A 27543-nucleotide genomic window follows, 5' to 3' on the forward strand; every position below is an offset into this window, starting at 1 on the left:
CCTGTCCAAAACTAGAGGAGTATCGGAAGGAGGTTTTTAGGGTCATTTCCGAGGTGGTGCACGTGAAACTGGACCCGGGTCTCCGCGAGGCCATATTCGGGGTGTCAAATCAGCAAGGGTTGGAAACGGGGGCAGAGGCAGATATTGTAGCCTTCGTCTCGTTGATCGCCTGAAGACGGATCCTGCTGGGATGGAGAACAGCCTCTCCACCCTGTGCCCTGGCGTGGCGGGGGGACCTGTTGGAATACTTGACCCTTGAAAAGGTTAAGTTCGAACTGAGGGGAAGGATGGAGGGGTTCTACAAGTCATGGGCATTATTCATTATGCACTTTCAAAAACTGGATAACATCGAACATTAGTTGGGGGGGTGGGTGGGAGGGTTGGGGGACTGTGTGTGTTAATGGTGACTATGGGTAATCCCTGATTCCTTTTTGTCATTTGTTTATGTAAACATGCGGGCTGATGTTTGGGGGTTGGTGGGGGGATGGGATTGTTGTTATTGTTATGGGGATTGACATATTTGTTGCTGATTATTGTTTATTGTTGGTGGGTGTAAATTTGGCAGAAAATGTGAAAAAGGAGAATAGAAATATATATATTTTTAAACTCCTCTGCCATTTCCTTGTTCCCCATAACTGACACGGCAGCATGGAGGCACATGGTGGTTAGCACTGTTGCTTCATAGCTCCAGGGACACGTGTTCAATTCCCGGCTTGGGTCACTGTCTGTGCAGAGTCTCCACGTTCTCCCCAAAACTGCGTGGGTTTCCTCCGGGTGCTCCGGTTCCCTCCCACAAGTCCCAAAAGACGTGCTTGTTAGGTGAATTGGACATTCTGAATTCTCCCTCTGTGACCCGAACAGGTGCCGGAGTGAGGCGACTGGCGGATTTTCACATTAACTTCATTGCAGTATTAATGTAAGCCTACTTGTGACACTAATAAAGATTATAATAATAAAGAATATTATTACTATCTCCTCAGATTTATTTTCTAAGGGGTCTCGGTGGAGTTGAGGTTTCAATCAGATCAGCCGTGAACTTATTGAATGGTGGAGCAGGCTCGAGGGGCCGAGTGGCCGACTCCTGCTCCTAATTCGTATGTTATTACATCCTTTATAATAGATTGTAGCATTTTCCCTCCTACTGATGTCAGGCTAATGGGTCTGTGGTTCCCCGTTTTCTCTCTCCCTCCTTAAATATTGGGGTTACATTTACCACCTTCCAATCTGCAGGAACCATTCCAGAATCTACAGAATTGTGAAAGATGATCACCAATGTAGCCACTATCTCTACAGCCACCTCTTTCAACACTCTGGGATGTAGAGCATCAGCTTTTGGGGATTTATTAACTTTCAATCCCATTAATTTCTCCAGTACTACTTTTTCACTAATACTAATCTCTTTCAGTTCCTCGTGCTCACTACTCCCTTGGTTCTCTCGTGTTTTTGGGACGATTTCTGTATCTTCCTCCGTGAAGCCAAACACACATTGTTTAGTTTCTCTGCCATTTCCTTATTCCCCATTATAAACTCTCCTGTCTCTGCCTGGAATGGACCCACATTGGTCTTTGCTAATCTTTTCCTGTTCACATTCCTACAGCAGCTTTTCCAGTTGGTTTTTATGTTTCTCACCAGTTTGCTCGCATATTCTATTTTCTCTTTATCAGTTTCTTGGTCCTTTGCTGAATTCTGAACCAAGTTCCCAATCCTCAGGCTCATTAATATTTTACCCACTTTGAGTCTCCTCCATTGATCTAACAGAATCTAACTTTTCTTGTTAGCCACGATAGCTTCATTTTGCTGTTTTGCTGTTTAATTTTTGCTTCTTAAAGGAATCTATATTTTATGTAAATAAAATGCGAGTGGTTGCCTGTCTATTGTCTATCGTCATACAAAAACAACAAAGAACAAAGGACAGTACAGCACAGGAACAGGCCCTTCGGCCCACCAAGCCTGCTCGGATCATGATGTCTGTCTAAATTAAAACCTTCTGTGCTTCCAGGGTCCGTATCCCACTATTCCCATTCTATTCATGTATTTGTCAAGATGCCTTTTAAACATCACTATCGTACCTGCTTCCACCACCTCCTCCGGCAGCGAGTTCCAGGCACTCACCACCCTCTGTGTAAAAAAACCTCCCTCATACATCTCCTCTAAACTTTGCCCCTCGCACCTTAAAGCTATGTCACCTGGTAATTGGCTTTTCCAACCTGGGAAAAAGCTTCTGATTATCCACTCTTTTATCAGGTCGTCCCTCAACTCTGTCGCTCTAGTGAAAAGAATCCGAGTTTATCCAACCTCTCCTCATAGCTAATACCCTCCAGGCAAGGCAACATCCTGGTAAACCTCCTCTGTATTCTCTCCAAAGCCTCCACATCCTTTTGGTAATGTGGTGACCAGAATTGTCGGCAATGTTCCACGTGTGGCCTAACTAAGGTTCTGTACAGCTGCAGCATGACTTGCCAATTTTTATACTCAATGTCCCGACCAATGAAGACAAGCATGCCGTCTGCCTTCTTAGCTCCTTATCCACCTGCGTTGCCACTTTCAGTGATACGTTTATTGTAATTTCCCAATCTACCACAGACAACTTGCCCCTCAGACCATGACAGTTTCCTTCTGCCAGAAACACCCAGATAAATTAGACAAAAGAACCCTGTAACCACCACAGCCCATCTTCATGGCAACGTGGCTGCTTTGGGAACTAAATATCTTCCAACGTGCAAACACCTTTTCATTCTGTGCTCCTCGCCAAACTTGGAACCAGGTAATCGCAACGAGGCTCAAAAATGGTCAGCCCACCGGAGGCAGAGGTGTTAGACCGGCCAGTCCAGCAGAAAGAAACCCTCCAATCATCACCATTCACCAGATGTCAGAATGAACAAAATGCACTCCTGGATGTCAGTGAGAGCAGAAACAATAACAACGGAGCCAACATCTGTAATTTATTGTGAAATTGTTGGAGTCACAACAGGTGTGATGAATCACAAAACCCCCTCCCCACATTGAGAACAGATGAATGGTCTCTCCCCAGAATTAACTCGCTAGTGTCTCCGTAGTTGGGACGGACCATTGAATGTCTCCCCTGCTCAGAGCAGGTGAATGGCCTCTTCCAGGTGTGAACTCGCAAGTGTTCCTGCAGGGTGTATGGATATCTGAATCCCTTCTCTCACTCAGAGCAGGTTAACGCCTTCTCTTCTGTGTGAACTCGCTGATGTCTCCGCAGGTGGGACAACTGAGTGAATCCCTTCTCACACTGAGAGCAGGTGAACGGCCTCTCCCCAGTGTGAACTCGCTGATGTCTCCGCAGGTGGGATAACACAGTGAATCCCTTCTCACACTGAGAGCAGGTGAACGGCCTCTCCCCAGCGTGATGTCGCTGATGTATCCGCAGGTTGGATAACTGAGCGAATCTCTTCTCACAACGAGAGCAGGGGAACGGCCTCTCCCCAGTGTGAACTCGCTGATGTATCCGCAGGTTGGATAACCGAATGAATCCCTTTTCACACTGAGTGCAGGTGAACGGCCTCTCCCCAGTGTGAACTCGCTTATGTTCCAGCAGACCCGATGAAGTAGTGAATCCCTTCTCACACTGAAAGCAGGTGAACGGCCTCTCCCCAGTGTGAACTCGCTGATGTATCTGCAGGTCGGATGATTGAGTGAATCCCTTCTCACACTGAGAACAGGTGAACGGCCTCTCCCCAGTGTGAACTCGCTGATGTCTCCGCAGGTGGTATAACTGAGTGAATCCCTTCTCACACTGAGAGCAGGTGAACGGCCTCTCCCCAGTGTGACGTCGCTGATGTTTCCGCAGGTCGGATAACTGAGTGAATCCCTTTTCACACTGAGAGCAAGTGAACGGCCTCTCCCCAGTGTGAACCCGCTGGTGTCTCCGCAGGTGGGATAACTGAGCGTATCCCTTCTTACACACAGAGCAGGTGAACGGCCTCTCCCCAGTGTGAATGCGCCGATGAGCGTCCAGCACAGATGGAAACCTGAATCCCTTTCCACAGTCCCCACATTTCCACCGTTTCTCCAGGGTGGGGGTCTCCTCATGTCTCTCCAGGTTTGCCGATCAGTTGAAGCCTCGTCCACACACAGAACACGTGTACGGTCTCTCCCCACTGTGAATGGTGTGATGTTTTTTCAGGCTGTGTAACTGGGTAAAGCTCTTTCCACAGTCAGTGCTCTGGAATACTCTCACTTGGGTGTGTGTGTCTCGGTGATTTTCCAATCTCACTAATGTTTTGAAGCCGTCAGAAAAGACAAACATTTCTCCTTCTCGATTCAAAGTCCGGTGATATTCAGTTCCAAGGAATTGAGAGACACAAGTCAGATTGAGACGTGACGATTGCGATTTCTGTCTGTAATTCCTCCTCTTCTAATATCCTGTAAAAACAATTTACAAAAGTTACTTTTCCGCTCCGCATTTTGGAGAAGGTATCCTGAGGGTAACTGCAGTCTGGCCGTGGGGTTAATCCTCCGGGTCCTCAGTCTTATTGAGGAATGTCCCCTTGGGTCTATTGTGGTGGTGATTCTTTTGTATTTTTGTTATTATGGGAGGGTTGATGTGTTGTTGACTTTATCCTACTCTGGTACAGACGGGGCTTTTATCCGTGAAAGGAGCAGTTTGAGGAAACTTTGGTAAAGTGAGTTGGAGGAGGGGATAATGGCGCACGCCCGATTGTGGTGTGAAATCTGTTCCTGTCTCTCTGTCGCCTAACTAATGGCGGCAGTTAATCTGCAAATTTTCTCAGGGAATGTACGGGGTATCCATCACCCCATCAGAAGGAAAAAGATCTTCTCCTTTCTTAAGGAGAAAGTCGACATAGTTTTATTACAGGAAACTCATCTGGATTATGAGAAACACTTTAAATTGAGGTGGGATTGGGTGGGGCAGTTTTTTTCACCTCTTTTTCATCCAGTAACAGACTTGTGGCAATGCTTATTATACACTATCCAAGCAGTCAGGGTAACTCTGCCGATTACAATGTGCATGTCAATTTCCTTTGTGCCAGTCCCCCCATCTCCCGTCCCTCCCCTCCGCTCCCTTCACTCGTTGTTTCTGGGTTCTTTCCTGGGCCCTTCACTGTACAATGGGAGTTATCTGTTATTTACAAGTGGAGGGTGCCCCCCCCCCATTGATGGGCCTCCCCTTCCACCCTGCGCACTCCCTGACCTGTTTTAAACCTTCCCTTGGATGTTCCTCTTCTTGTGTTTTTGTTCGAGGCTCTCTGGTTTCTGTGTCAGTTGGTTTCTGGTTCTCCCTCCTTGTCCCAGTAGCCCCCCCCTCCCCTTTTCCTGCCTGCTCCCTGTGATCCCCTTGGCTCCCGTACGCCCACCTCCCTCCCCAGTGTTCCATTGGCCGCTGGCTTCAAACAGGTCCTGGAACAAGTTGGTGAATGGCCTCCACACTTTGTGGGAACCATCCTCTGACCCTCGGACAGTGAACTTGATCTTCTCCGGTTAGAGAAATTCCGATAGGTCTGCCAGCCAGTCTGAGCTGTGGGTGTTGCTGCTGATCGCCAGCCGAGCAGGATTCTCCAGCGGCCGATTAGAGAAGCAAAGGCAAGGGCGTCCGCCCTCTTCCCCATGAATAGTTCTGGCTGGTCTGATACCCCGAAGAGTGCCATTTGTGGGTACGGCTCCACCCTCATAACCATGGGCATTGCCTCTAAATAGTCTGTGCAGAATTCGACAAGTCTGGGGCATACCCAGAACATGTGGGCATGGTTTGCCGGGCCCCGCTGGCACCATTCACATTTGTCCTCCATCTCCGGGAAGAACCTGCTCATTCGGGTTCTTGTCAGGCATGTTCTGTGCACAACATTCAGCTGCATGAAGCTTAGCCTTGCGTAGGAGAAGGTGGAGTTGGTCCCGTTCAGTGCTTCGCTCCAGAGTCTCCACCCTATTTCCGTCCCTCGTTCTTCCTCACATTTTTCCTGGGTTTTGTCAAGTAAGGAGCCTATCCTTATTAAGAGTTGTCCGTACAGGTCCCCAGTTTCCCTTCCCCAGACTGTCTGCGTCCAGTAACTCCTCTTGCATTGTGCTTCTCAGGGTTCCTGGGTATGCTGGTGTCTCCTTGCAGAGAAAGTTTTTGACCTGGAGCTCATCCCTGTTTGGTAGGTCCAGTCTCTCCGTCAGCTCCTCTAAGGTCGCTAGTCTATTTCCCGTGTAAAAGTCCCTAACCATCAGTGTTCCCCCGCCCTGTCTCCACCTCTTGAAGGTGGCGTCGAGAATGGCTGGTGCAAACCTATGGTTGCAGCAGATGGGGGCCATGAAGGACACATCGGTCAGACTGAAATGCTGCCACATCTGGTTCCAGGTTCTCAGGGTAGCTACCATCACTGGACCGGTGCTGGCGGGGATGGGAGTGTTGCCGTGGCGAGGGCCCGGAGGATCATTCCTGAACATGAGGACTCGTCCATCATCAACCATTCCATGTCAGGGTCCTTTACCCATCTCCTCACTCTTTCGGCTGTGGCTGCCCAGTGATAGTATTGCAAGTTCGGGAGGGCCAGGCCTCCCATGTTTCTTCTCCATTGTAGTACTGTTTTAGGGATTTTTGAATTCTTGCCCCTCCGCACAAACGATGTTAGGTTAGGTGGGTTGACCATGATCAATGCACCGGAGTATGGGAATAGGATGGGGAGTCTGCCTCTGTGAGTGCTTTTTCTGAGGGTCAGTGCAGACTTGAAGAAGCGAATGGCCTCCTTCTGCACTATAGAGATTCAATGTCATCGATGTTATTTTAATTCGACTATGTTGTTAGTCTGTTTTGTAATTTTTTGGGGTATGCGCCCTGCATTGTTATTCTTCTGTTTTCATATAATCTTACCCTCTTTCCCCGCTCACTATGTTAACCTGTTAACTAATCTGGCATTTCACCTTGAGGCTCTGGTCGCTCAAATATCCAGCTATGAATTAATTCTGCAATGTGTTGCTTGTATTTATGTGGCAGTATTTATGTGGCAGTATCAGTTGTTCTACACTGTACCCATTTTCCATCAATATTTCTGTTATTTTGTTGCATTCATTATTTTAAAAATGGTTCAAAAAAACATAACAAAAGAAAGATTAAAAATCTGTCCAACTCATCCTTGAATATATTCAGTGACCCACAGACTCCACTGATCCATGTGGAAGAGAATTCCATAGACTAATAGCCTTTTGAGGGAAGAGATGACTGGAAATATATAAATAGCAACAGTACAATATTACACAATCAGAAATAATAGTAAATGTACTTTATTAGACAAAAATAATATATCTAATTTTAAAATACTAGACATATCTCTAGCCGATATTAATTTACTGTCCCATTAAATGTCAGCCATCTCCTGGAGAAACCAGTCCTTTAATTGTGATAAAAGGAAATTACTGCGGGTGCTGGAATCTGAAACGTAAGAGAAAATGCTGGAAAATCTCAGGAGGTCTGGCAGCATCTGTAGGGCGAGGAAAGAGCTGACGTTTCGAGTCCGGTGACTCTTTGTCAAAGAGTGATCGGACTCGAAACAACAGCTTTTTTCTCTCCCTACAGATGCTGCCAGACCTGCTGAGATTTTCCAGCATTTTCTCTTCCTTTAATTGTGAACATCAGGAAAGAGACCATCCTTTTATTTATTAATTTTTTTTAATGCATTTTATTCAAACTTGTGTCACAGTTACAGCAAATAAACACCCCGGGAAACATTCTTCCCAACAATCAACTGTACGGTTTGTACAGATTTTTCTCCTTTTTCAACCCCCCCCCCCCCCGGTCGAACAGCTCCTCAAACATGGTCACAAACATCCCCCACCTTTTCTCAAACCCCCCTGCTGCACCCTTAACTCGGACTTTATCTTCTCTAACCGCAGTAAGCCGTGCAGGTCACCCAACCGCGCTGCTGCCCCCGGTGGCGAGAGACCATCCTTTTAGTCAGACAAATAAATGTGTCAAGCTGAGGGAGCAAAGGATGTCAATGTCTTTGAGAGAGAGAGAGACCTGGGCCAAGCTTTCCAGAGTCTGCACCCTCCCTGGATTCACTTCCTTTCCTTTCAAGTGACTAATTGAAGGTGAGAATGAGAAAAGAAATGAAAAGGGAGAGAAAAGAAAGTGTTTCACTCACAGATGTTGGAGACAGGTGTTTTTTTTCCTTCACTTCCGCTGTAACATCACAATTGGGCCCCGCCTGAATCAGCCAATAGGAATTACTCTATTCCGCGCAGTCGTCACCGGGTTCCAGTGCGCAGGCCCGGCGCTCCCCGCCCCCACCCGTTGTTTCGCCCGCCCCCTGAACAAGGGAGAAAAGAACCCGACAACAGAACCGCCTCGAGACAAGGTTTCCAGGCAACCGGCTGACGGCCAGAGCGAGAAGCCAACCGGTGATCTGCCCACGACTGCGCATGTCCAAGAGAGAGGGGAGGCTGCGCATGTGCAAAGGGTAGCCCGCCTCCTGACCTTTTACCTGAGGTATTGACCAATGGCAAGAGTTGGAGGACCAGAGTTGGTCGTCCAGCTAATCAGCTCGGGCTGTGTGTGACTGCTGGATTGAACTTCACAAGGGCGCAAACTTCCTCCCGTCTCTAACATCTGTGAGTAAAACACTTTCTTTTCTCCCCCTTTTCATTTCTTTTCTCATTCGGACCTTCAATTGGTCACTTGCAGCAACTGAAGGGAAAGGAAGTGAATCCAGGGAGGGTGCAGACTCTGGAAAGCTTGGCCCAGGTCTCTCTCTCTCTCTCAAAGACATTGACATCCTTTGCTCCATCAGCTTGACGCATTTATTTGTCGAGGTCTTCTCAGAAGCCCAAATACGACATTCACGAACCCTGCCGCTGCCCAGCTTGTAATGTAATTAGGAGCCAATAGTGATGCAGAGCGAGGTCAGACTGGTCCTCCCTCATGATTGTCGGAAGGAGGGCAGCACGGTAGTGCAGTGGTTAGCACTGCTGCCTCACGGCGCCGAGGTCCCAGGTTTCATCGCGGCTCTGGGTGACTGTCCGTGTGGAGTTTGCACATTCTCCCCGTGTTTGTGTGGGTTTCACCCCCACAACCCAAAGATGTGCCGGGGAGGTGGATTGGCCAAGCGAAATTGTCCCTAAATTAGAAAAAATGAATTGGGTACTCTAAATTTAAAAAAGAAATTGATTGTCGGAAGGATGCCCTCCAGCTTTCTCACCAAAACTTTAGACAGCAGTTTCAAGTCAATATTCAAAAGAGAGATTGGCTGATAAGAGACACACTCCCTAGATCCTTGTCCGCTTTAGAATCAAACAGACATAAGCCTCACAAAGAGTCGATGGCAGCATACTTGAGTCAAAGTGATAATACATACCCAGAAATAGTTCCAACAGTAAACCTCAAATCCCCTATAAAACCCACACCCACAGCCATGTGGTTCCAGCACTTTACCTGGCTGCAGCTCCTCCATGGTCTTTGACATCACTTCCCTAGAAAGAGTAGCATTAAGAGCCTCACACTGGCTTTCTGAGGCCTCCGGAAGATTCAATGAAAATAAATAATGCTCCACACCGCCAACACATCACCAGACTGCTCAGACTTGTATAATCCTGCATAGAATTCCCGAGATTCCTGTTTATTTCCTCCGTCTTCATGACCTTTTTCCCTCCGCCATGCCGCACAGAGAAAATCGCTCCAAAGTCGGCCTTTGTATTTGCTCAGGTTACTCCCAAACTCGTACAACTTCTGCCTCACAAACTTTCAACTTTTCTCAACCTGCTGAGTAAATAGGGAGACTTGCTGCGTTAACCTCCTTCAGCAATGGCTTACTCGGGCCTCCTTATAATTCTCCTCGGACTTCGCCAAACAAACCTCCAGACGCTGCTGGTTCTCCAGCACCTGCACCTTTTATTAGCAGTGTAAGAAATAATCATCCCCCCCCCCCCCCCCCCCCACCGGCATGAGCTTTACACGTCTGGAGGGGGAAATACCAGGGGCCGAGTTAACGGAAGAACTCAAACTCTTCCTTACAATGTGTAGTAAATGAGGTCCTCTTATCAGGAAGGCATCAAACCTCCACAATCATTTTCCTTCTGATAGGGTGATGGATGCCCCATTCATTCCCTGCGAAAATATGGATTGGATTGGATCCGCTGGTGACTCAGCAGGCTGGATAATTGAGTGAAACCCTTCTCACACTGAGAGCAGGTGAGCGGCTTCTTCCCAGTATGAATGCGTCAATGAGCTTCCAGCAAACATGGGGCACTGTATCCCTTCCCACAATCCGAACATTTCCACGGTTTCTCCATGTTTTGGGTCTGTGGGGGTCAGAGATGTACAGCTTTTGGGGAATGGAAGAGGAAAGAATGTTCCATAGAAACTAGAATTGTCTGTTCTTAATTTCTGTCCTGTGCTGACATTGATGTATTTTGTAAATTGTTTCTGCAGGATATTAGAAGAGGACGAATTACAGACAGAAATCTCAAACATCACGTCTCAATCTGGCAGAGTCACTCGATTCCTTTGGACCTGAATATCATCAGTCTTTGAATCTAGAAGGAGAAATGTTTGCCTCATGTGTTGACTTCAAAAGATTTTAAACATCAGTGTGACTGGAAAAGCACCGGGACACGCACACACCCGAGTGAGAGTGTTCCAGAGCACTGACTGTGGAAAGAGCTTTAACCAGTTACATTGCACCATTGATAGTGGGGAGAGACTACACGTGTTTGTGTGTGGTCAAGGCTTCAATTATCCAATCTGTGGAGACACAAGGAGATCCAAAACATGGAGAAACCGTGGAAATGTTCGGATTGTGGGAAGAGATACAGTGCCCCATGTTTGCTGGAAGCTCATCGACGCATTCACACTGGGGAGAAGCCGTTCACCTGCTCCCAGTGTGAGACGGGATTCACTCAGTTATCCAACCTTCACAGACACCAGCAAATTCACACTGGGGAGAGGCCATTCACTTGCTCTCAGTGTGGGAAGGGATTTACTCAATTATCCAGCCTGCAGAGACACCAGCAGGTTCATACTGGGGAGAGACCGTTTAGCTGCTCTCAATGTGGGAAGGGATTCAAACATTTATCCAGCCTGCACAAACATCAGCGAATTCACACTGGGGAAAAGCCATTTAGTTGCTCTCAATGTGGGAACAGATTCAGTGCGTTATCCAGCCTGAAGTCACACAAGCGAGTTCACACTGGGGAGAGGCCGTTCACCTGCTCTCAGTGTGGGAAGGGATTCAGTCGTTCGTCCAACCTGTGGGCACACCAGCGAGTTCACACTGGGGAGAGGCCATTCACCTGTTCTCAGTGTGGGAAGGGATTCACTGAGTTATCCCACCTACAGACACACCAGCGAGTTCACACTGGGGAGAGGCCATTCACCTGTTCTCAGTGTGGGAAGGGATTCAGACATTCATCCACCCTGCAGAGACATCAGCAAGTTCACACTGGGGAGAAGCCGTTCACCTGCTCTCAGTGTGAGAAGGGATTCACTCAATTATCCAGCCTGCAGAGACACCGGCGGATTCACACTGGGGAGAGGAAATTCACCTGTTTTCAGTGTGGGAATGAATTCACGCAATTATCCAGCCTGCAGAGACACCAGAGGATTCACAGTGGGGAGAGGCCGTTCACCTGCTCTCAATGTGGGAAGGGATTCAGACATTTATTCATCCTGCGGAAACATCAGCAAGTTCACACTGGGGAGAAGCCGTTCACCCGCTCTCAATGATTAGGGGCTGTTTAGCACAGGGCTAAATCGCTGGCTTTGAAAGCAGACCAAGGCAGTCAGCAGCACTGTTCAATTCCCGTACCAGCCTCCCCGAACAGGCGCCGGAATGTGGCGACTAGGGGCTTTTCACAGTAACTTCATTTGAAGCCTACTTGTGACAATAAGCGATTTTCATTTCATTTCATTTCATGTGAGAAGTGAATCTCTCGATTATCCATCAGAGATACCAGCTGATCTGATTGTAACCTCAACTTCACATAGGTCATAGAGTCATACAGCACAGTAAAGGACTTTCGGCCCATCGAGTCTGCGCCAGTCCAAAACAACCACTTAACCATTCTAATCCCATTTCCCAGCACTTGGCCTATAGCCTGGGCATCGCAAGCGCCGATCTAAATGCTTCTTAAATGTTATGAGGGTTTCTGCTTCCACCAGCCTTTCAGGCAGCGAGTTCCAAACTCCCACCACCCTCTGGGTAAAAAAACTTTTCCTCACATTCCCTCTAAACCTCCTGCCTCTTACCTTAAATCTGTGCCCCCTGGTCACTGATCCCTCCACCAAAGGGAAAGGTTTTTTCCTGTCTACTCTATGTCCCTCATAATATTTTACATCTCAATCATGTCCCACTCAGTTTCCGCTGCTCCAAGGAAAACAATCCAAGTCTATCCAATCTCTCTTCATAACTAAAACTCTCCAACCCAGGAAACATCCTGGTAAATCTCCTCTGCACCCTTTCCAGTGCTATCCCATCCCTCCTATAATGTGGATTCCAGAACTGCACATGATACTCTAGCTGTGGCCTAACCAATGTTTTATACAGTTCAAGCATAACCTCCATGTTCTTAAACTCTATGCCTCACCTAATAAAGACAAGTATGCCTTCTTTGCCACTGGATCCTCCTGCTCTGCCACCTTAAGAGATTGGTGTACATGCACACCAAGTCCCTCTGATCCTCGGTCCTTCCTAGGGTCTGTTTATCATGTATTCCCTTGCCTTGTTTGACCTGCCCAAGTGCATCACTTTACACTAATCCAGATTGAATTCCATTTACCATTGATCAGCCCATCTGACCAACCCGTCTATATCCCCCCTGTAATGAAAGGCTATCCTCCTCACTATTTACCACCCCACCAATTTTCATGTCATCTGCAAACTTACTGATCAACCCTCCTACATTCATGTCCAAGTCATTTATATAAACCACAAACAGCAAGGGCCCCAACACTGATCTCTGTGGGACCCTACCAGTCAGAGAAACACCCCTCAACTATCACCCTCTGCTTCCTGCCACTCAGCCAATTCTGGATCCAAATTTCCTTGGATCCCATGGGCTCTTACCTTCGCTATCAGTCTCCCATGTGGGACCTTATCAAAAGCCTTGCTGAAGTCCAAATAGACTCCGTCAAATGCATTTCCCTCATCTACACAGCTGGTCACCTCTAGGTTCAGTGCCCAGAACTGCTCACAGTCTCCAAGTGGGGTCTAACTAGAGTTTTGTCAAGCTGCAGCATAACGTCTGCGTCCTTATACTCCAGTCCTCTAAATATAAAGGCCAGCATTTCATTAGTCTTCTCGATGACTTTCTGCACTTGTTTATGACATTTAAAAAGATCTATGCTCGATTATAAAATTCTCCTGTCTCTACCCATAAAAGACCCATGTTTATCTTCACCAAATGTTTCCTTTTTATGTACCGACAGAAGCTTTTACAGTCCATTTTTATGTTTTTTTTTCTGGTTTACATTAATATTCTATTCTCCCTTTCTTTATCAGTGTCTTCGCCCTCCTTTGCACAATTGTTAAATCCTCCCAATCCTCAGCTTTATTATTTCTGGTAACTTTACTGGCCTTTTCTTTCAATCTTATACTGTCTTTAACTTCCTCTGTTGGCGGGCATAATGGTGGCACAGTGGTTAGCACTGCTGCCTCACGGTGCCGAGGTCCCAGGTTTGATCCCGCCCCGGGTCACTGTCCATGTGGAGTTTGCATATTATCCCTGTGTTTGCGTGGGTTTCGCCCCCACAACCCAAAGATAAGCAGGGTAGGTGGATTGGCTACGATACATTGCCCCTTAATTGGAAAAAATGAATTGGGTTCTCTAAATTTTTTATGTTTTTTTAAACTTCCTCTGTTAGCCACGGTTGACTGACTTTTTGGGATTTTTGTACCTTGAAGGAATGTAAACTGTGTAATAATTCTATAAAATCTCTCCATTTCCTGTGTACTGTCACACCTTTAATGTATTTTCCCCAATCCACCTCAGCCAATTTGTCCCTCACACCGTCATCATTTCCTTTGTTCAAATTTAACACCCTGGCTTCAGATTGAAATACCTCACGTTCAAACTTAATGTAAAATTCTGTCATAGTGTGGTCATTCAGCTCTAAAGGTTCTTTCACAGCAAGATTATTATGGGTGGCACGGTAGCACTATGGGTAGCACTGTTGCTTCACAGCGCCAGGGTCCCAGGTTCGATACCCGGCTTGGGTCACTGTCTGTGTGGAGTCTGCACGTTCTCCCCGTGTCTGTGTGGGTTTACTCCAGATGCTCCGGTTTCCTCCCACAATTCCCGAAAGACGTGCTGTTAGGTAATTTGGACATTCTGAATTCTCCCTCTGTGTACCCGAACAGGCGACAGAATGTGGCGACTAGGGCTTTTCACAGTAACTTCATTGCAGTGTTAATGTAAGCCTACTTGTGACAATAAAGATTATTATTAATTAACCCTTTATTGCTACATAATACTGGATCTAAGACAGCTGGTTCTCTAGTTGGTTCCTCAATTTACTGTTCTAGAAAACCGTCCCTACACAGTCCGGAGACTTGTCCTCCACAGCATCAGTGCTCATTAGGTTCACACAGTCTATTTGCAGATTGAAGTCACCCATGATAACTGTTTTACCCATGCTACAAGCTTCTCTAATCTCCTGATTAATCCCATGCCCCACCACTACTGTTTGGTGGTCTATAAACAACTCTTACCAATGTTTGCTGCCTCATGCTGTTTCTTAGCTCCACCCAAATAGATTCCTGACTGAGATCCTCCCTTACTAATGTACTGATGCCGTCCTTTATTATCAGTGCGACATCACCCCTCTTCCTTTTTGCCTGCATCATCAGCAAACTTAATGACAATACCGTTGGTCCCGTCATCCGAGTCATTGATATAAATTGTAAAAAATTGAGGCACCAGCACTGATCCCTGTGACACACCGCTCATTACATCTTGCCAACCAGAAAATGACTGATTTATGCCTACTCTCAGTTTTCTGGTAGCTCGCCAATCATTCACCGTGAAAGATTGTTCTGGGGTTAAAGGCTGCCAGACAGAGAAAAGAATGGAACCCTGGGGAATGAATCATCACTTTGGACTGATTCTGAAACGATTAAGTTTCGACTTCCGGGGTAGAGTAAAATATAATTGTGAAGCGCTGTTTTTGATTGTGTGAAGGGCAATGTTCTATTTTATACTTTAATGTGTAGGTTTCCTACAAAAGTAATGTTTAGTCAATGCTGTTTCTAATAATAATGAGTTGGATGATGGAATCGAATGCATGGCGGCTAATTTAAAAAAAATAAAGTTAAAGTACCCAATTCTCTTTTTCTTCCCACTTAAGGGGCAGTTTAGTGTGGCCAGTTCACCGACCCTGCACATCTTTGGGTTGTGGGGGTGAGACTCACGCAATTACGGGGATAATGTGCAAACTCCACTAGGACAGTGACCCGGCCTGGATCAAACCCGCGTCCTCAGAGCTGTGGGGGTGCAGTGCTAACCGCTGCACCACCGTGACATCCTTGACAGCGAAATTTGGTTACGACACAAAGATAGGTCAGAAAGTATTTTGTGACGTGGACTTAAGGAGTCTGCAAAGGACAACAAATAGGTTAAGTGAATGGAGAAAAATGTTACGGATGGAGCATAATGTGGAAAAACATGAGCTTGTCCACTTTGGCAGGAAGGATTAAATAAAACAGCAGATATAAATGGAGAAAGATTTCAGAACTCTGGGGTACAGAGGGATCTGGGTGTCCTGATACAGGAATCTCAGTAAATTTGTTTGCAGGTACAGCCAGTGACTGGGAAGGTGAATGGAATATTGGTGTTTATTGCAAAGGGACTGGAATATAAAAGTCGGGATGTTTTACTGCAGTTGTACAGGGCCTTGGTGAGACCATATTTGGAGCACTGTGTACAGTTTGGGTCTCCTTATTTCAGAAATGAGATAGTTGCAGTAGAAGCAGTTCAGAGGAGGTTGACTCCCCGGATTCCTGGAATGAGGGGGTTATCCTCTGAGGAAAGGTTTGACAGGTTGGGCCTTGTTCCATTGCAGTTGAGAAGAATGAGAGAGGATCTTATTGAAACTCGAGGGCCTGAGTGGAATTGGCAGAGAGAATGCTGGGAGGATGTTTCCCCTTGTGGCAGAGACTAGAACTCGGGGACACTGTTTAAAAACCGGGGCTGTGATTCTGTTTTCTGCTGCAGTGCGCCCCGCTGGCTGTGGGATTCTCCGTCTCACCAGCCGGTCAATGGGGTTTCCCATTGTGGGCAGCCCCACGCCGCCAGGAAATCCCCAGCATGGGTGCACTGCTGGCAAGACGGAGAATCCAGCCCAAGGGGTTTCCCATTTAAGATGCTGATGAGGATATTTGTTCTGAGGGCCCTGGGTTGTGGATCTCTCTTCCCCAGAGAGTGGAGGGGCAGGGTCAGTGAATATGTTTTAAGGCTGAGTTTGATAAATTCTTGATTGACGAGGGAGTGAAAGGGTGGAGGAAGGAAAGTGGAGTTGGGACCACAATCAGATCAGCCCTGATCTTATTGAATGGTGGAGCAGGCTTGAGGGGCGGAATGGCCCACTTCTGCTCCTAATTTGTATTTATAGACCCTTAACACCCGCTTCCCCAAACTCTGAAATGATTCACAGTGATAACCCTCATTGGTGACAGTGGTTAGATGTTATTCAGAGCTGACACATGCTAATGTCTGAGCAGTAGTATCAAAGTGCAGCAGCATCCCCATTACGCTCTGGGTGGAAGCACCATCTCCAGGTAAATGCTCCCTGCTCTGCCCCAGATGCCATGGTCTCAGCCAGTGGAATATGTAAAACCTCAACAAATCTCTGTGCTCGGGGAATCTCTTCTTGTACTTTATTACATCACAAAGTCTATGGAGACTGATTTAACCCAATCATTGCTGAGCTAACATTCGAATGGACCAATTACAAACCTGTCATTGATCCACCTGTACCCACTCAAACCATGTCAAACTCTCAAACAATTGTCTTCCCCACGCTCCGTCCCCGGCACAGGGAGTCAGCATTCCCATGCCAAGCAGTGAAAACATGGTGGCCTTGACACCCAGGTGTTGTCCAGGATTCCAGGCACTCTTGTTTTCTCTGTCCTCTGGGAGCTGTTTATCTCCCTATTCCCACACAGCAAGTCGTCTGTTCTCAGCTCTGCTCGCTTTCTGCTGGAGTTTGGTCCCTTTTACACCTTTCGGATCAATAAAACATTTGGTCAGTGAAGACCCAAACCACAATTTCCCATCCTGTCACCTGTCAACCATCCTTATCCAGAGCGTAATCACAACAGGAATAAAAACAGGAGAAATGGAACAATCAAATTCAAAATAAATCCACAGCCAGTCAATGAATTTAATTTAATGTTCACTAATTAGCAAGAAAACCTGAAGTAGGAAGTCCCCCAGGATTTTTACAGCCCACACCGCGAGGGGGAGGAAAACTCTCTCTCCGACCCCTCAGTCAATTTCACTTTGTGGGGATGGGGGAGAGAATGGAGCAGTGGGACTGACTGGTTGGCTCTACAGATATTTGGCATTGACTCGATGGGCCAAATTGCCTCCTTCTCTGTCCTTATGGCTCTGATCTAAAGAGAAAATTTCAGCCTCTATAATCTCTCCAACTCACTGAAGTCCCTTATCCCTGGTGCCATTCTCGTCAATCTCCCCTGCAATCTCTCTGAGAACTTCACATCTTTCCTGCGATGCGGGGCCCATATATAGGGTTCCATTCTGGAGGGAGAGAATTGAAAAACGGGGTAATGTTGTTTAGAACCAGGGTTAGATTACACAGGGAGCACTGACAACATTTATGATTTCCATTCAGAAAAAGGAAATAGAGGCACTGGATAAGGTGTAACAAAGATTCACAAGAATACCAGAATTGAGAGCATTTCACCCTCTGGAAAAGCTGGGGCTTTTCCCTAGAATAGAGAAGACTGAAGGGTGACCTGATGGTAGTTTGAAGTTTGCAAAGCAACAGGGGAACATTGGACTTAAGAGCAGGAGTAGGCCATTCGGCCCCTCAAGCCTGCTGCACCATTCAATAAGATCGTGGCTGATCTGACTGTGGTCTTGGCTCCACCTTCCTCTCTGCTCCCACCCCCATAACCCTGGACTCACTTGTCTGTCAACAATCTGTGGAACTCAGTCCTGAATAGATTCAGTGAGCCAATGATCCACTGCTGTCTGGGAAGAGAATTCCACTCTCATCACCCTCTTGAGGCACAAAATAAAAATCATCATCTCTGTCTTTAATGGGAAACCTCTTATTCTTAAAATCTGCCTCAGTTCCTGTGTCCCCCACAAGAGGAAATATCCTCTGGGTATCTACCTTGTCCAATCCCCTCAGAATATTCCATGTTTCAATAAGATCACCTCCCATTCTTCCAAACTCCAGTGGGATTGGGCCCAACCTGTTCAACCTCTTCATCCAATCAGCCCCTCATCCCAGGAATGGGTCAAGTGAACCTTCTCTGAACTGATTCTAAAGCAATTATATCTTTATTCCCAAATACGGAGACTGAATCTGTACACAGTATTCCAGATGTGGTCTCACCAAGGCCCTGTACAGCTGCAGTGAAACTTCCCTCTTTTATAATCCTTTCCCTTTGCAATAAATGTCCATATTCCATTTCCCTTCCCAATCACCTGCTGTGCCTGCACACTAAGCTTTTGTGATTCCTGTACCAGGACACCCAGATCCCTCTGTACCTCAGAGTTCTGCAATCTCGCTCCATTTGAATAATATACAGCTTTTCCATTCCTCCTGCCAAAACAAACAAGGTCACATTTACTCCCGTTATTCTCCATCTGCCAGATTTCTGCCCACTCACTGAACCTGGCCCCATCCATTTGCAGAATCTCCACCTCCTGTTGACATCTTTCCTCTCTACCCTGATGTCATTGCTCAATTTAACTTTCATATATTTGATCTCTTCATCTAACTCATTGATGTAGATTGTAAATATTTGAGGAACCAGCACTGATCCCGGTGTCACTCCACCAGTTACAGCTTGACAATCAGAAAGGGATCTATTTATCCCTACTCTCTGCTTCCTGTTAGCTAACAAATCCTTTATCCGTGTAAATATGTTACCACGCCCCCCCCCCCCCCCCCCCCGCTCCATGTCATCTTATCTTGTGCAGTAACCTTTGATGTGACACCTTATCAAATGCTTTCTGGAATTTGAAGTCCGCCACATCTACCGGTTCCCCTTTATCCACCTTGAATGTTATTGCATGAAAAAACTCTAACAGATTAGTTATACACAATTTCCCTTTCACAAAGCCATGTTGGCTCTGCCTGATCACATTATGATTTTCTAAGTATCCTACTGTAACCTCCTTAATAATGGATTCTCAGACTTTCCCTATCACAAAGTCAAACAATTATAGGCCAGTTAGTCTTATGTAGTGGTGGGCAAATTACTAGAATCAATCCTGAGAGATAGGATTGACTGTCACATAGAAAGGCATGGACTAATCAAGGATAGTCAGCATGGATTAGTTAAAGGAATGTCCTGCCTCACAAATTTGATTGAATTCTTTGAGCAAGTGACAAACAAGAAAGGTAGATGAAGGTAGTGCAGTGGATGTGGTGTGCATGGATTTTAGCAAGGCGTTTGACAAAGTCCCAATTGGCAGATTGGTCAAGAAAGTGAAAGCCCATGGGATATAGAGCAATGTGGCAAACTGGATAAAAAGTTGGCTTAGTAACAAGAAACAAACGGTAATGGTCAATGGCTTCCCTTGCAATTAGAAAGTTGTTTCAAGTGGTGTTCCACACGGTTCGGTTTTAGGACCCTTACTGTTTGTGTTATAGATTAACGATTTGGACGTGAACGTGGGAGCACGATTGGGAAATGTGCAGTCGACACAAAGATTGGCCGAGTGGTGGACTGTGTCGAGGATAGATACAATCTCCAGAATGATACAGATGGATTGGTGGAGTGGGTGATAAAGTGGCAGATGGAATTTAACACAGAGATGTGTGAGGTCATGCATTTAGAGAGGTCAAACAGTTGTAGGGAGTACACAATAAAAGTGAATATACGAAGAGGGGTGGATGAAGTGAGAGATTTTGGTGTACAAGTACACATATTGTTGGGCCTAGAAAAGTGTAGCTACAGGGTGAGATTGGCTAGTTTGGGGTTATTTTCTTTGGAACAACGAAGGCTGATGGATGACTTAATTGAGGCGGGAGAGACAGAGTGGACAGGTTAAAATTGTTTCCCATGGTGGAGAATTCTAGAACCAGGGGACATAGATTCAAGATAAGAAGCAGAAAGTGTAGAGGGAACATGAGGAAGAACTTTTTTTATGCAGAGGGTAGTTAGTAGGAATCTGGAATTCGCTGCGCGAGTTAGTGGAGGAGGCAGAGACCCTAAACTGTTAGTACCTGGCCCTGCACCTTAAGTGCTCTGAGCTACAGGGCTATGGACCGAGTGCAGGAAGGTGGGATTAGAAAGGGCACCTGGGCGTCCTCGGGCTGGCACGGACAAGATGGGTTGAATGGCCTTCTGTGCTGTAACATTTCTATGAGGGGTTATTGGGTTAGGGGGATAAGGAGAAAGTGAGGCCTTAAGTGGGTCTGTGCAGACTCGATGGGCCGAATGGCCTCCTTCTGCACTGTATGTTCTATGATTCTATGACACACATGTTAGGCTAACTGGCCTATGGTTTCCTGCTTTCTCCTCCCTTCTTTCCTGAACAAAAGTGTTACATTCTCTATTTTCCAATCACTGGGACCCTTCCAGAATCTGAGGAATTTTGGGAGATTACAACCAATGCATCTACTCTCTGTGCCACCACTATTTTTAAAACCCTAGGATACAAGTCATCTGGCCCTGGGGACTTGTCAGCCTTTGGGTCCAATAGTTTCCTTGGAACTTTTCTCAGTGATTGTTCGATGTTCATCCTTCTCTATCGCCTCTTGGTTTTCAATTACCTTTCTGAATTTTTTTAAGGCTTCTACCATGAAGATAGACACAAAATACCTGTTTAAAGCCACCTCCATTTTGTTGTTTTCCACTATCAATTCCCCAGACTCACTCTCGAGAGGACAAATGCCAGCTTTAGTTACTCTTTTCCTCTTCAAATTGTTCCGATCAGGATGGGAGGAGTGTGAGTAGTATCTCGCCCCACAACCAGGTTGTACCATTCACCTAAAGCTTCAATTTACTCACCAAAATGGCCAACGGTTCAACTTCTCTTCCAATCTCCCCAAAAAGGTCTTTACCAAGGCTTCTTTCAATAGACTACTGTTTATTATTAAAGTACTTTTAACAAGTTACAAGCATTGATAAATGCACGGTTGTAATTAAGAAGTAAAACTATCAATGTCTTCCTGAAGAATTCCTCTAGTACACACATAGACAAACAAACAACAAACAGATAAAGTCTCGCTTCGGAGGGTGTTACAAAACAAAGGATAAAGTTTGCAGGGTCTTCAGGCTGTTGACCTGGTGTTTCCCGTGTAAAGCTGGTCCAGGTGGATAAATCTGGGATTTACCACCAACTGGTCCCAGCTTTGCAGGTTTAAATGCAGACCAGTCACACTGAGAGTTCTCTGACTGCAGGGTGAGAGCCACACACAATTTTAGACAAGGCAGAAAGACAGAGAGAGCCAGCAAACATAGCCTTCCTTCCTCAGCTTGTTCCCCAATGAGACTGCCTTCACAACCAGCAGGTTGACGACTGGTCTTTTTTTCCTCTCTCATGTGATTTCCAGCGAGAGTCCTTTCCAGTCCCCCCCCCCCCCCCCCCCCCCCATCAATTAAAGCGATTGAAGTTCAAAACCTTCATCCAGATCTTTACAGAATAATACAGTGCAGAAGAGGCTCTTCAGCCCATCAGAGTCTGCACCGAAGCATGAAAGACACCTGACCTGCCTCCCCAATCCCATTTGCCAGCACCTGGTCCTTGAATGTTAGAACATGCCAAGTATTCATCCAGATACTTTTTAAAGGCTGTGAGGCAACCCGCCTCTCCTACCCTCCCTGGCAGTGAATTCCAAACTGTCAGCACCCTCTGGGTAAAAATGTTTTTCCTCAAATCCCCCTAAGCCTCTTGCCCCTCACCTTGAACTTCTGTCCCCTCGTAGCTGACCTTTGAACTAAAGGGAACAGCTGCTGTCCACCCTGAATCCACCCTGTCCATGCCACTCATAATTTTGTACACCTTGATCAGGTCATAGAATCCCTACAGTGCAGAAGGAGGCCATTCAGTCCATCGTGTCTGCACCGGCCCTCTGAAAGAGCACCTTATCTCGGCCCAATTCCCCACCTCGAGGCAATTTAGCATGGCCAATCCATCTAACCTGCACATCTTCGGACTGTGGGAGGAAACTGGAGCACACGAGGGAAACCCATGCAGACACAGGGAGAACATGCAAACTCCACACAAACAGTCGAACCCAGGTCTCTGGCGCTGTGTGGCAACGGTGCTAACCACTGTGCAATCATGCTGCCCTTCAGTCTTTTCTGCTCCAACGAAAACAACCCAAGCCTATCCAACCTCTGTTCACAACTTAAAATGTTCCATCCCAGGCAACATCCTGGTGAATCTCCTCTGCACCCCTCCAGTACATAAGAACTAGGAGTAGGCCATCTGGCCCCTCGAGCCTGATCCACCATTCAATGAGATCATGGCTGATCTTTTGTGGACTCAGCTCCACTTTCCGGTACAACCACATTCTTCCTATAATGTGGTGACCAGAATTGTACACAGTACTCCAGCTGTGGTCTCACCAAACTTCTACACGACTCCAACATGACCTCCCTGCTTTTGTAATCTATGCCCCAATTAATAAAAGCGAGTGTCCCATATGCCTCTTTTCACCACCCTATTAACCTGCCCTTCTGCCTTCAGAAATCTATGGACAGCACGCCAATGTTCCCTTGTTCCTCGGAACTTCCCACTGTCAGGCCATTCAGTGAATACTTCCCAGTCAAATTTCAACTTCCAAAGTGTATCACCTCACACTTCAGGGTTCAATTCCATCTCCTTTTTTCTGCCCACTTGACCATCCCGTCTGGATCTTCCTGCAACCCAAGACACTCAACCTCACTGTTAACCAACCGGCCAATCTTTGTGTCATCTGCAAACCTACTGATCATACCCCCCACATCGTCATCTATGTTGTTTATATAAATGATGAACAATAGGGGACCCGGCACAGATCCCTGTGGTACACCACTGGACACTGCCTTCCAGTCACTAAAGCAGCCGTCTGTCATCACCCTTGGTCTCCTACAGCCAAGTCAATTTTGAATCCACCGTATCAAGTTACCCTGTATCCCATGTGCATTTGTCTTCGTAATATGTTTCCCATGTGGGACCTTATCAAAGGCTTTGTAGAAATCCATATAAAATGAAATGAAAATCACTTATTGTCACAAGTCGGCTTCAATGAAGTTACTGTGAAAAGCCCCTAGTCGCCACATTTCGGTGCCTGTTCGGGGAGGCTGTTACGGGAATTGAACCATGCTGCTGGCCTGCCTTGGTCTGCTTTCAAATCCAGCGATTTAGCCCTGTGCTAAACAGCCCCTTAAACAGCATCAACTGCACTACCCTCATCTACACACTTGGTCACATGCTCAAAAAATTCAATCAAAATTGTTAGGCTTGACCTCCCTCTGACAAAGTCATACTGACTAATCCTGATCAATCGTTGCCTCTCCAAGTGGAAATAGATTCTCTCATTCAGAATTTTTGCCAACAGTTTCTCTGCCACTGACGTGAGACTCGCTGCTCTGTAGTTCCCTGGCTTATCTCTACAACCTTTCTTAAATAGTGGGACCATATTAGCTATTCTCCAGTCCTCTGTGGCCAGAGAGCAGTTAAAAATTTGGGGCAGAGTCCCTGCAATCTCCTCCCTTCCCTCCCACAGCATCATCTGCATATGGAGATTTGTCCACTTTTAAGCCTGCCAACACCTCCAATACCTTGTCATTCCCTATTTGCTCAAGAACCTCACAGTCTCTCTCCCCGAGTTCCACATCTACCTCCTCATTCTCTTGGGTGAAGACAGATGTGAAGAATTCGTTCAACATCCTGCCAATGTCCTCTGGCTCCACCCACAGATTCCCCCTGGTCCCGAATGGGCCCGACTCTTTCCCCGGTTATTGATATACTTGGAGAACATCTTGGGATTTTCCCTACTTTTACCAGCCAGAACTTTCTCATATCCCTTCTTTGCTCTCCTAATTGCTTTCTTAAACTCCATCCTGCACTTTCTATACTCCACTAATACCTTTGTTGATTGCTCCCCTTGTACTTGCTAAAAGACTCTCTTTTCCTTCTCATCTTATCCTGAATGTCTCTGGCCATCCATGGTTCTCTGTGCTTGTTATTCCTTCCTATTACCCTCGAGGGAACATGTTGGGCCTATACCCTCCCCATTTCCTTTTTGAATGACCCCAGTGCTCTTCTGTAGATTTTCCCACAAGTAACTCTTGCCCTTCCATGGTCTTATTTTACTAAAATCCGCTCTCTCCCAATACACAACCTTTTTTTGCAACTTGTCCATTTTATTTTGTACCATGTTGTGGTCGCTATCACTAAAATGCTCCCCCACCAACACATCAACCACCTGCTGGCTTCATTCCCCAGAATTAGGTCCAGCTCTGCACCATCCCTTGTTGGACCCTCTACATATTGAGCTAAAAGGTTCGCCTGCATACATTTTCAGAACTCTACTCCATCTGCTTGTTAGGTGAATTGGACATTCTGAATTCTCTCTCCATGTACCTGAACAGGCGCCAGAAGGTGGCGACTCGGGGATTTTCACAGTAACGTCATTGCAGTGTTAATGTAAGCCTACTTGTGACATTAATAAAGATTATTATCTAAACTCTTTAACATGATGACTATTGATGACTATTCCAATTAATGTTGGGAAAGTTGAAATCACCTTAGATAATTACCCTATTATTATTATTACACACCGCCATGAATTGCGCACATATTTGCTCCTCAATTTCCCGCTGACTATCTGGGGGTCTACAATAAACACCCAGCAATGTGACTGTCCTTTTCCTCAAGTACTATGGACGAGACTGTTTGTTGGCAGTTCCAAGCTGAAGTTCTGAATTCCCAACTGTAAAATCATGCCACATCTGATTCGATCTATTTTTATATTCGAGCTAGTTTACCCTCAGACTCTATTTCCTTCCTACCTCTTTATTATATTTTTGTTCATTTTTTGCTGCTTCTTAAAATCGGTCCCACCTTTGACCGAACACAAACCTTTTCAGATTTGTGCAGCACTTTCAGTTTAATCCTTTACTTCCTTCTTTAATAATAATCTCTATTAGTGTCACAAGTAGGCTTACATTAACACTGCAATGAAGTTACGGTGAAAAGCCCCTAGTCGCCACATTCCGGCACCTGTTCAGGTCACGGAGGGAGAATTCAGAATGTCCAATTCACCTAACCTGCACATCTTTCGGGACTTGTGGGAGGAAACCGGAGCACCCGGAGGAAACCCACGCAGACACGGGGAGAGTGTGCACACATTGATGATGCATCCTTCCCAAAGAGACAAATGTATTTATATTAGATCTGCCTGTAGGGGTAGGAAAAACATTATTTACTTTGCATGATAAAATAAATGTCCTTCCATCAGCTTTTGTGGATTATTTCAGTGGAAATGTGCTCTCCCAGGCTCAATGATCATCAGCCCACTGGAAGCAAAGTCATGGCCAATCCAGCAGAAAGAAACCCTCCCACCCTCCCACTGCACCAAGTGTCAGAATCAACACGGTTCAGTCCTGGGTGTGATTAACAGCAGCAATAACAGCAGAATCCAACCCCTGTCATCACTTGTGAACTCGCTGGTGTCTCAGCAGGTCTGATGACTGACTGGATCCTTTCCCACACACTGAGCAGGTGAAGGGCCTCTCTCCAGTGTGAACTCGCTCGTGTACTCGCAGTGTGGATAACTGAGTAAATCCCTTCCCACAGTCAGAGCAGGTAAATAGCTTCTCCCCAGTGTGAACTCTCTGGTGTGTCTGCAGGCTGGATAACCGAGTGAATTCCTTCCCACACTGAGAGCAGGTGAATTGCTTCTCCCCAGTGTGAACTCGCTGGTGTCTCTGCAGGCTGGATAACCGAGAGAATGTCTGCCCACAGTCAGAGCAGGTGAATGGCCTCTCCCCAGTGTGTATTTGCTGGTGTGTCTGCAGGGTGGATAACTGAGTGAATCCCCGCCCACACACAGAGCAGGTGAACAGCCTCTCCCCAGTGTGAACTCGCTGATGTTTCCGCAGGGCGGATGAATCATTGAATCGTTTCCCACATTGAGAGCAACTAAATGGCTTTTCCCCAGTGTGAATTCGCTGGTGTGTTTGCAGGTGGGATAGTCGAGAGAATTCCTTTCCACAGTCAGAGCAGGTGAATGGCCTCTCCCCGGTGTGAAGTCGGTGGTGTGTCTGCAGATTGAATAAGTGAGTGAATCCCTTCCCACACTGAGAGCAGGTGAATGGCCTCTCCCCAGTGTGAACTCGCTGATGTCTCCGCATGCTGGATAAGTGAGTGAATCTCTTCCCACACTGAGAGCAGGTGAACGGTGTCTCCCCTGTGTGAACTCGCTGGTGTGACTTCAGGCTGGATAACCGAGTGAATCTTTTCCCACACTCAGAGCAGGTGAATGGCGTCACCCCAGTGTGAACTCGATGGTGTGAGTTCAGGCTGGATAACTGAGTGAATCTCTTCCCAAACTGAGAACAGGTAAACGGTTTCTCCCCAGTGTTACACCGCTGATGTCTCTGCAGGTTGGATAACTGAATGAATCCCTTTCCACACTGAGAGCAGGTGAACGGCCTCTCCCCACTGTGAATGCGTCGATGAGCTTCGAGCTTTGATGGGGCCCTGAATCCCTTCCCACAGTCCCCACATTTCCACGGTTTCTCCATGTTTTGGGTCTCCTCGTGTCTCTCCAGGTCGGACAATCAGTTTAAACAGAACACGTGTACGGTCTCTCCCCGCTGTGGATGGTGAGATGTTTTTTCAGGCTGTGTAACTGGTTAAAGCTCTTTCCAGTCAGTGCTCTGGAACACTCTCACTCGGGTGTGTGTGTCTCAGTGCTTTTCCAGTCACACTGATGGTTAAATCTTTGGAAGCTGACAAATCAGGGAAACATTTCTCTTTCCAGATTCAAAGGCCGATGATATTCAGGACCTAATGAACCGAGTGACTCGGTCAGATCTTGATGTGATGTTTGGTTTGAGATTTCTTTCTGTAAATCCTCACTGTCGAATATCCTGGACTAGGAGTTAACAAAAGACATCACTGTCAGTGTAGGATAGAAATTCAAAACAGACAATTCTAGTTTCTCTGGAACATTCTTTCCTCTCTCATCCCCCACAAGCTGTAACTCTCCATCCCACACTCTCTCTCCATTCTTACTCTGCTGTATCTAATATTCACCCTCCCAATTCTCCTGAAGGTGCTGATTCAGGCTGATTGACAGATTCACGCTCACTGCTTCCTATCAGATCTCCGGTGGCTGTATGTTGGAGAAGGTCACACACTACGTCGCACCATCAGGATGGTTGGTTTTTT

At 46.5% G+C, this 27543-nt stretch overlaps 3 protein-coding genes across 7 annotated transcripts in view; 1 reads left to right on the top strand and 2 right to left on the bottom strand.

Annotated features, from left to right (window-relative positions):
- Positions 1–2921: 2921 nt before the first annotated feature.
- LOC140422098 (uncharacterized) lies at positions 2922–4072 on the bottom strand (the record flags this gene model as incomplete). The annotated part of the gene is made up of 1 exon (XM_072507114.1): positions 2922–4072. A coding segment is annotated over one exon (906 nt), but the record flags the coding sequence as incomplete, so codon positions are not given.
- A 4416-nt stretch (positions 4073–8488) lies between these two features.
- On the top strand, positions 8489–15938 carry LOC140422068 (uncharacterized). The gene is made up of 2 exons (XM_072507063.1): positions 8489–8571; positions 10388–15938. The coding sequence occupies exon 2, from the start codon at positions 10727–10729 to the stop codon at positions 11678–11680; it is 954 nt and encodes a 317-aa protein (XP_072363164.1). The 5' UTR covers positions 8489–8571; positions 10388–10726; the 3' UTR covers positions 11681–15938.
- A 5803-nt stretch (positions 15939–21741) lies between these two features.
- Positions 21742–27543, bottom strand: part of LOC140422059 (uncharacterized) — a 222637-nt gene continuing 216835 nt past the window's right edge. For all 5 annotated transcript variants that reach the window (XM_072507046.1, XM_072507047.1, XM_072507045.1 and 2 more), the window contains one exon: positions 21742–27247. In XM_072507046.1, coding sequence (XP_072363147.1) covers positions 25800–26894 — 1095 coding nt within the window. In that variant the 5' untranslated portion in view covers positions 26895–27247 and the 3' untranslated portion in view covers positions 21742–25799. The remainder of the gene's footprint in view (positions 27248–27543) is intronic.

The sequence above is a fragment of the Scyliorhinus torazame genome, chromosome 5 (genome assembly GCF_047496885.1).
Source record: "Scyliorhinus torazame isolate Kashiwa2021f chromosome 5, sScyTor2.1, whole genome shotgun sequence".
NCBI classification, from domain to species: Eukaryota; Metazoa; Chordata; class Chondrichthyes; order Carcharhiniformes; family Scyliorhinidae; genus Scyliorhinus; species Scyliorhinus torazame.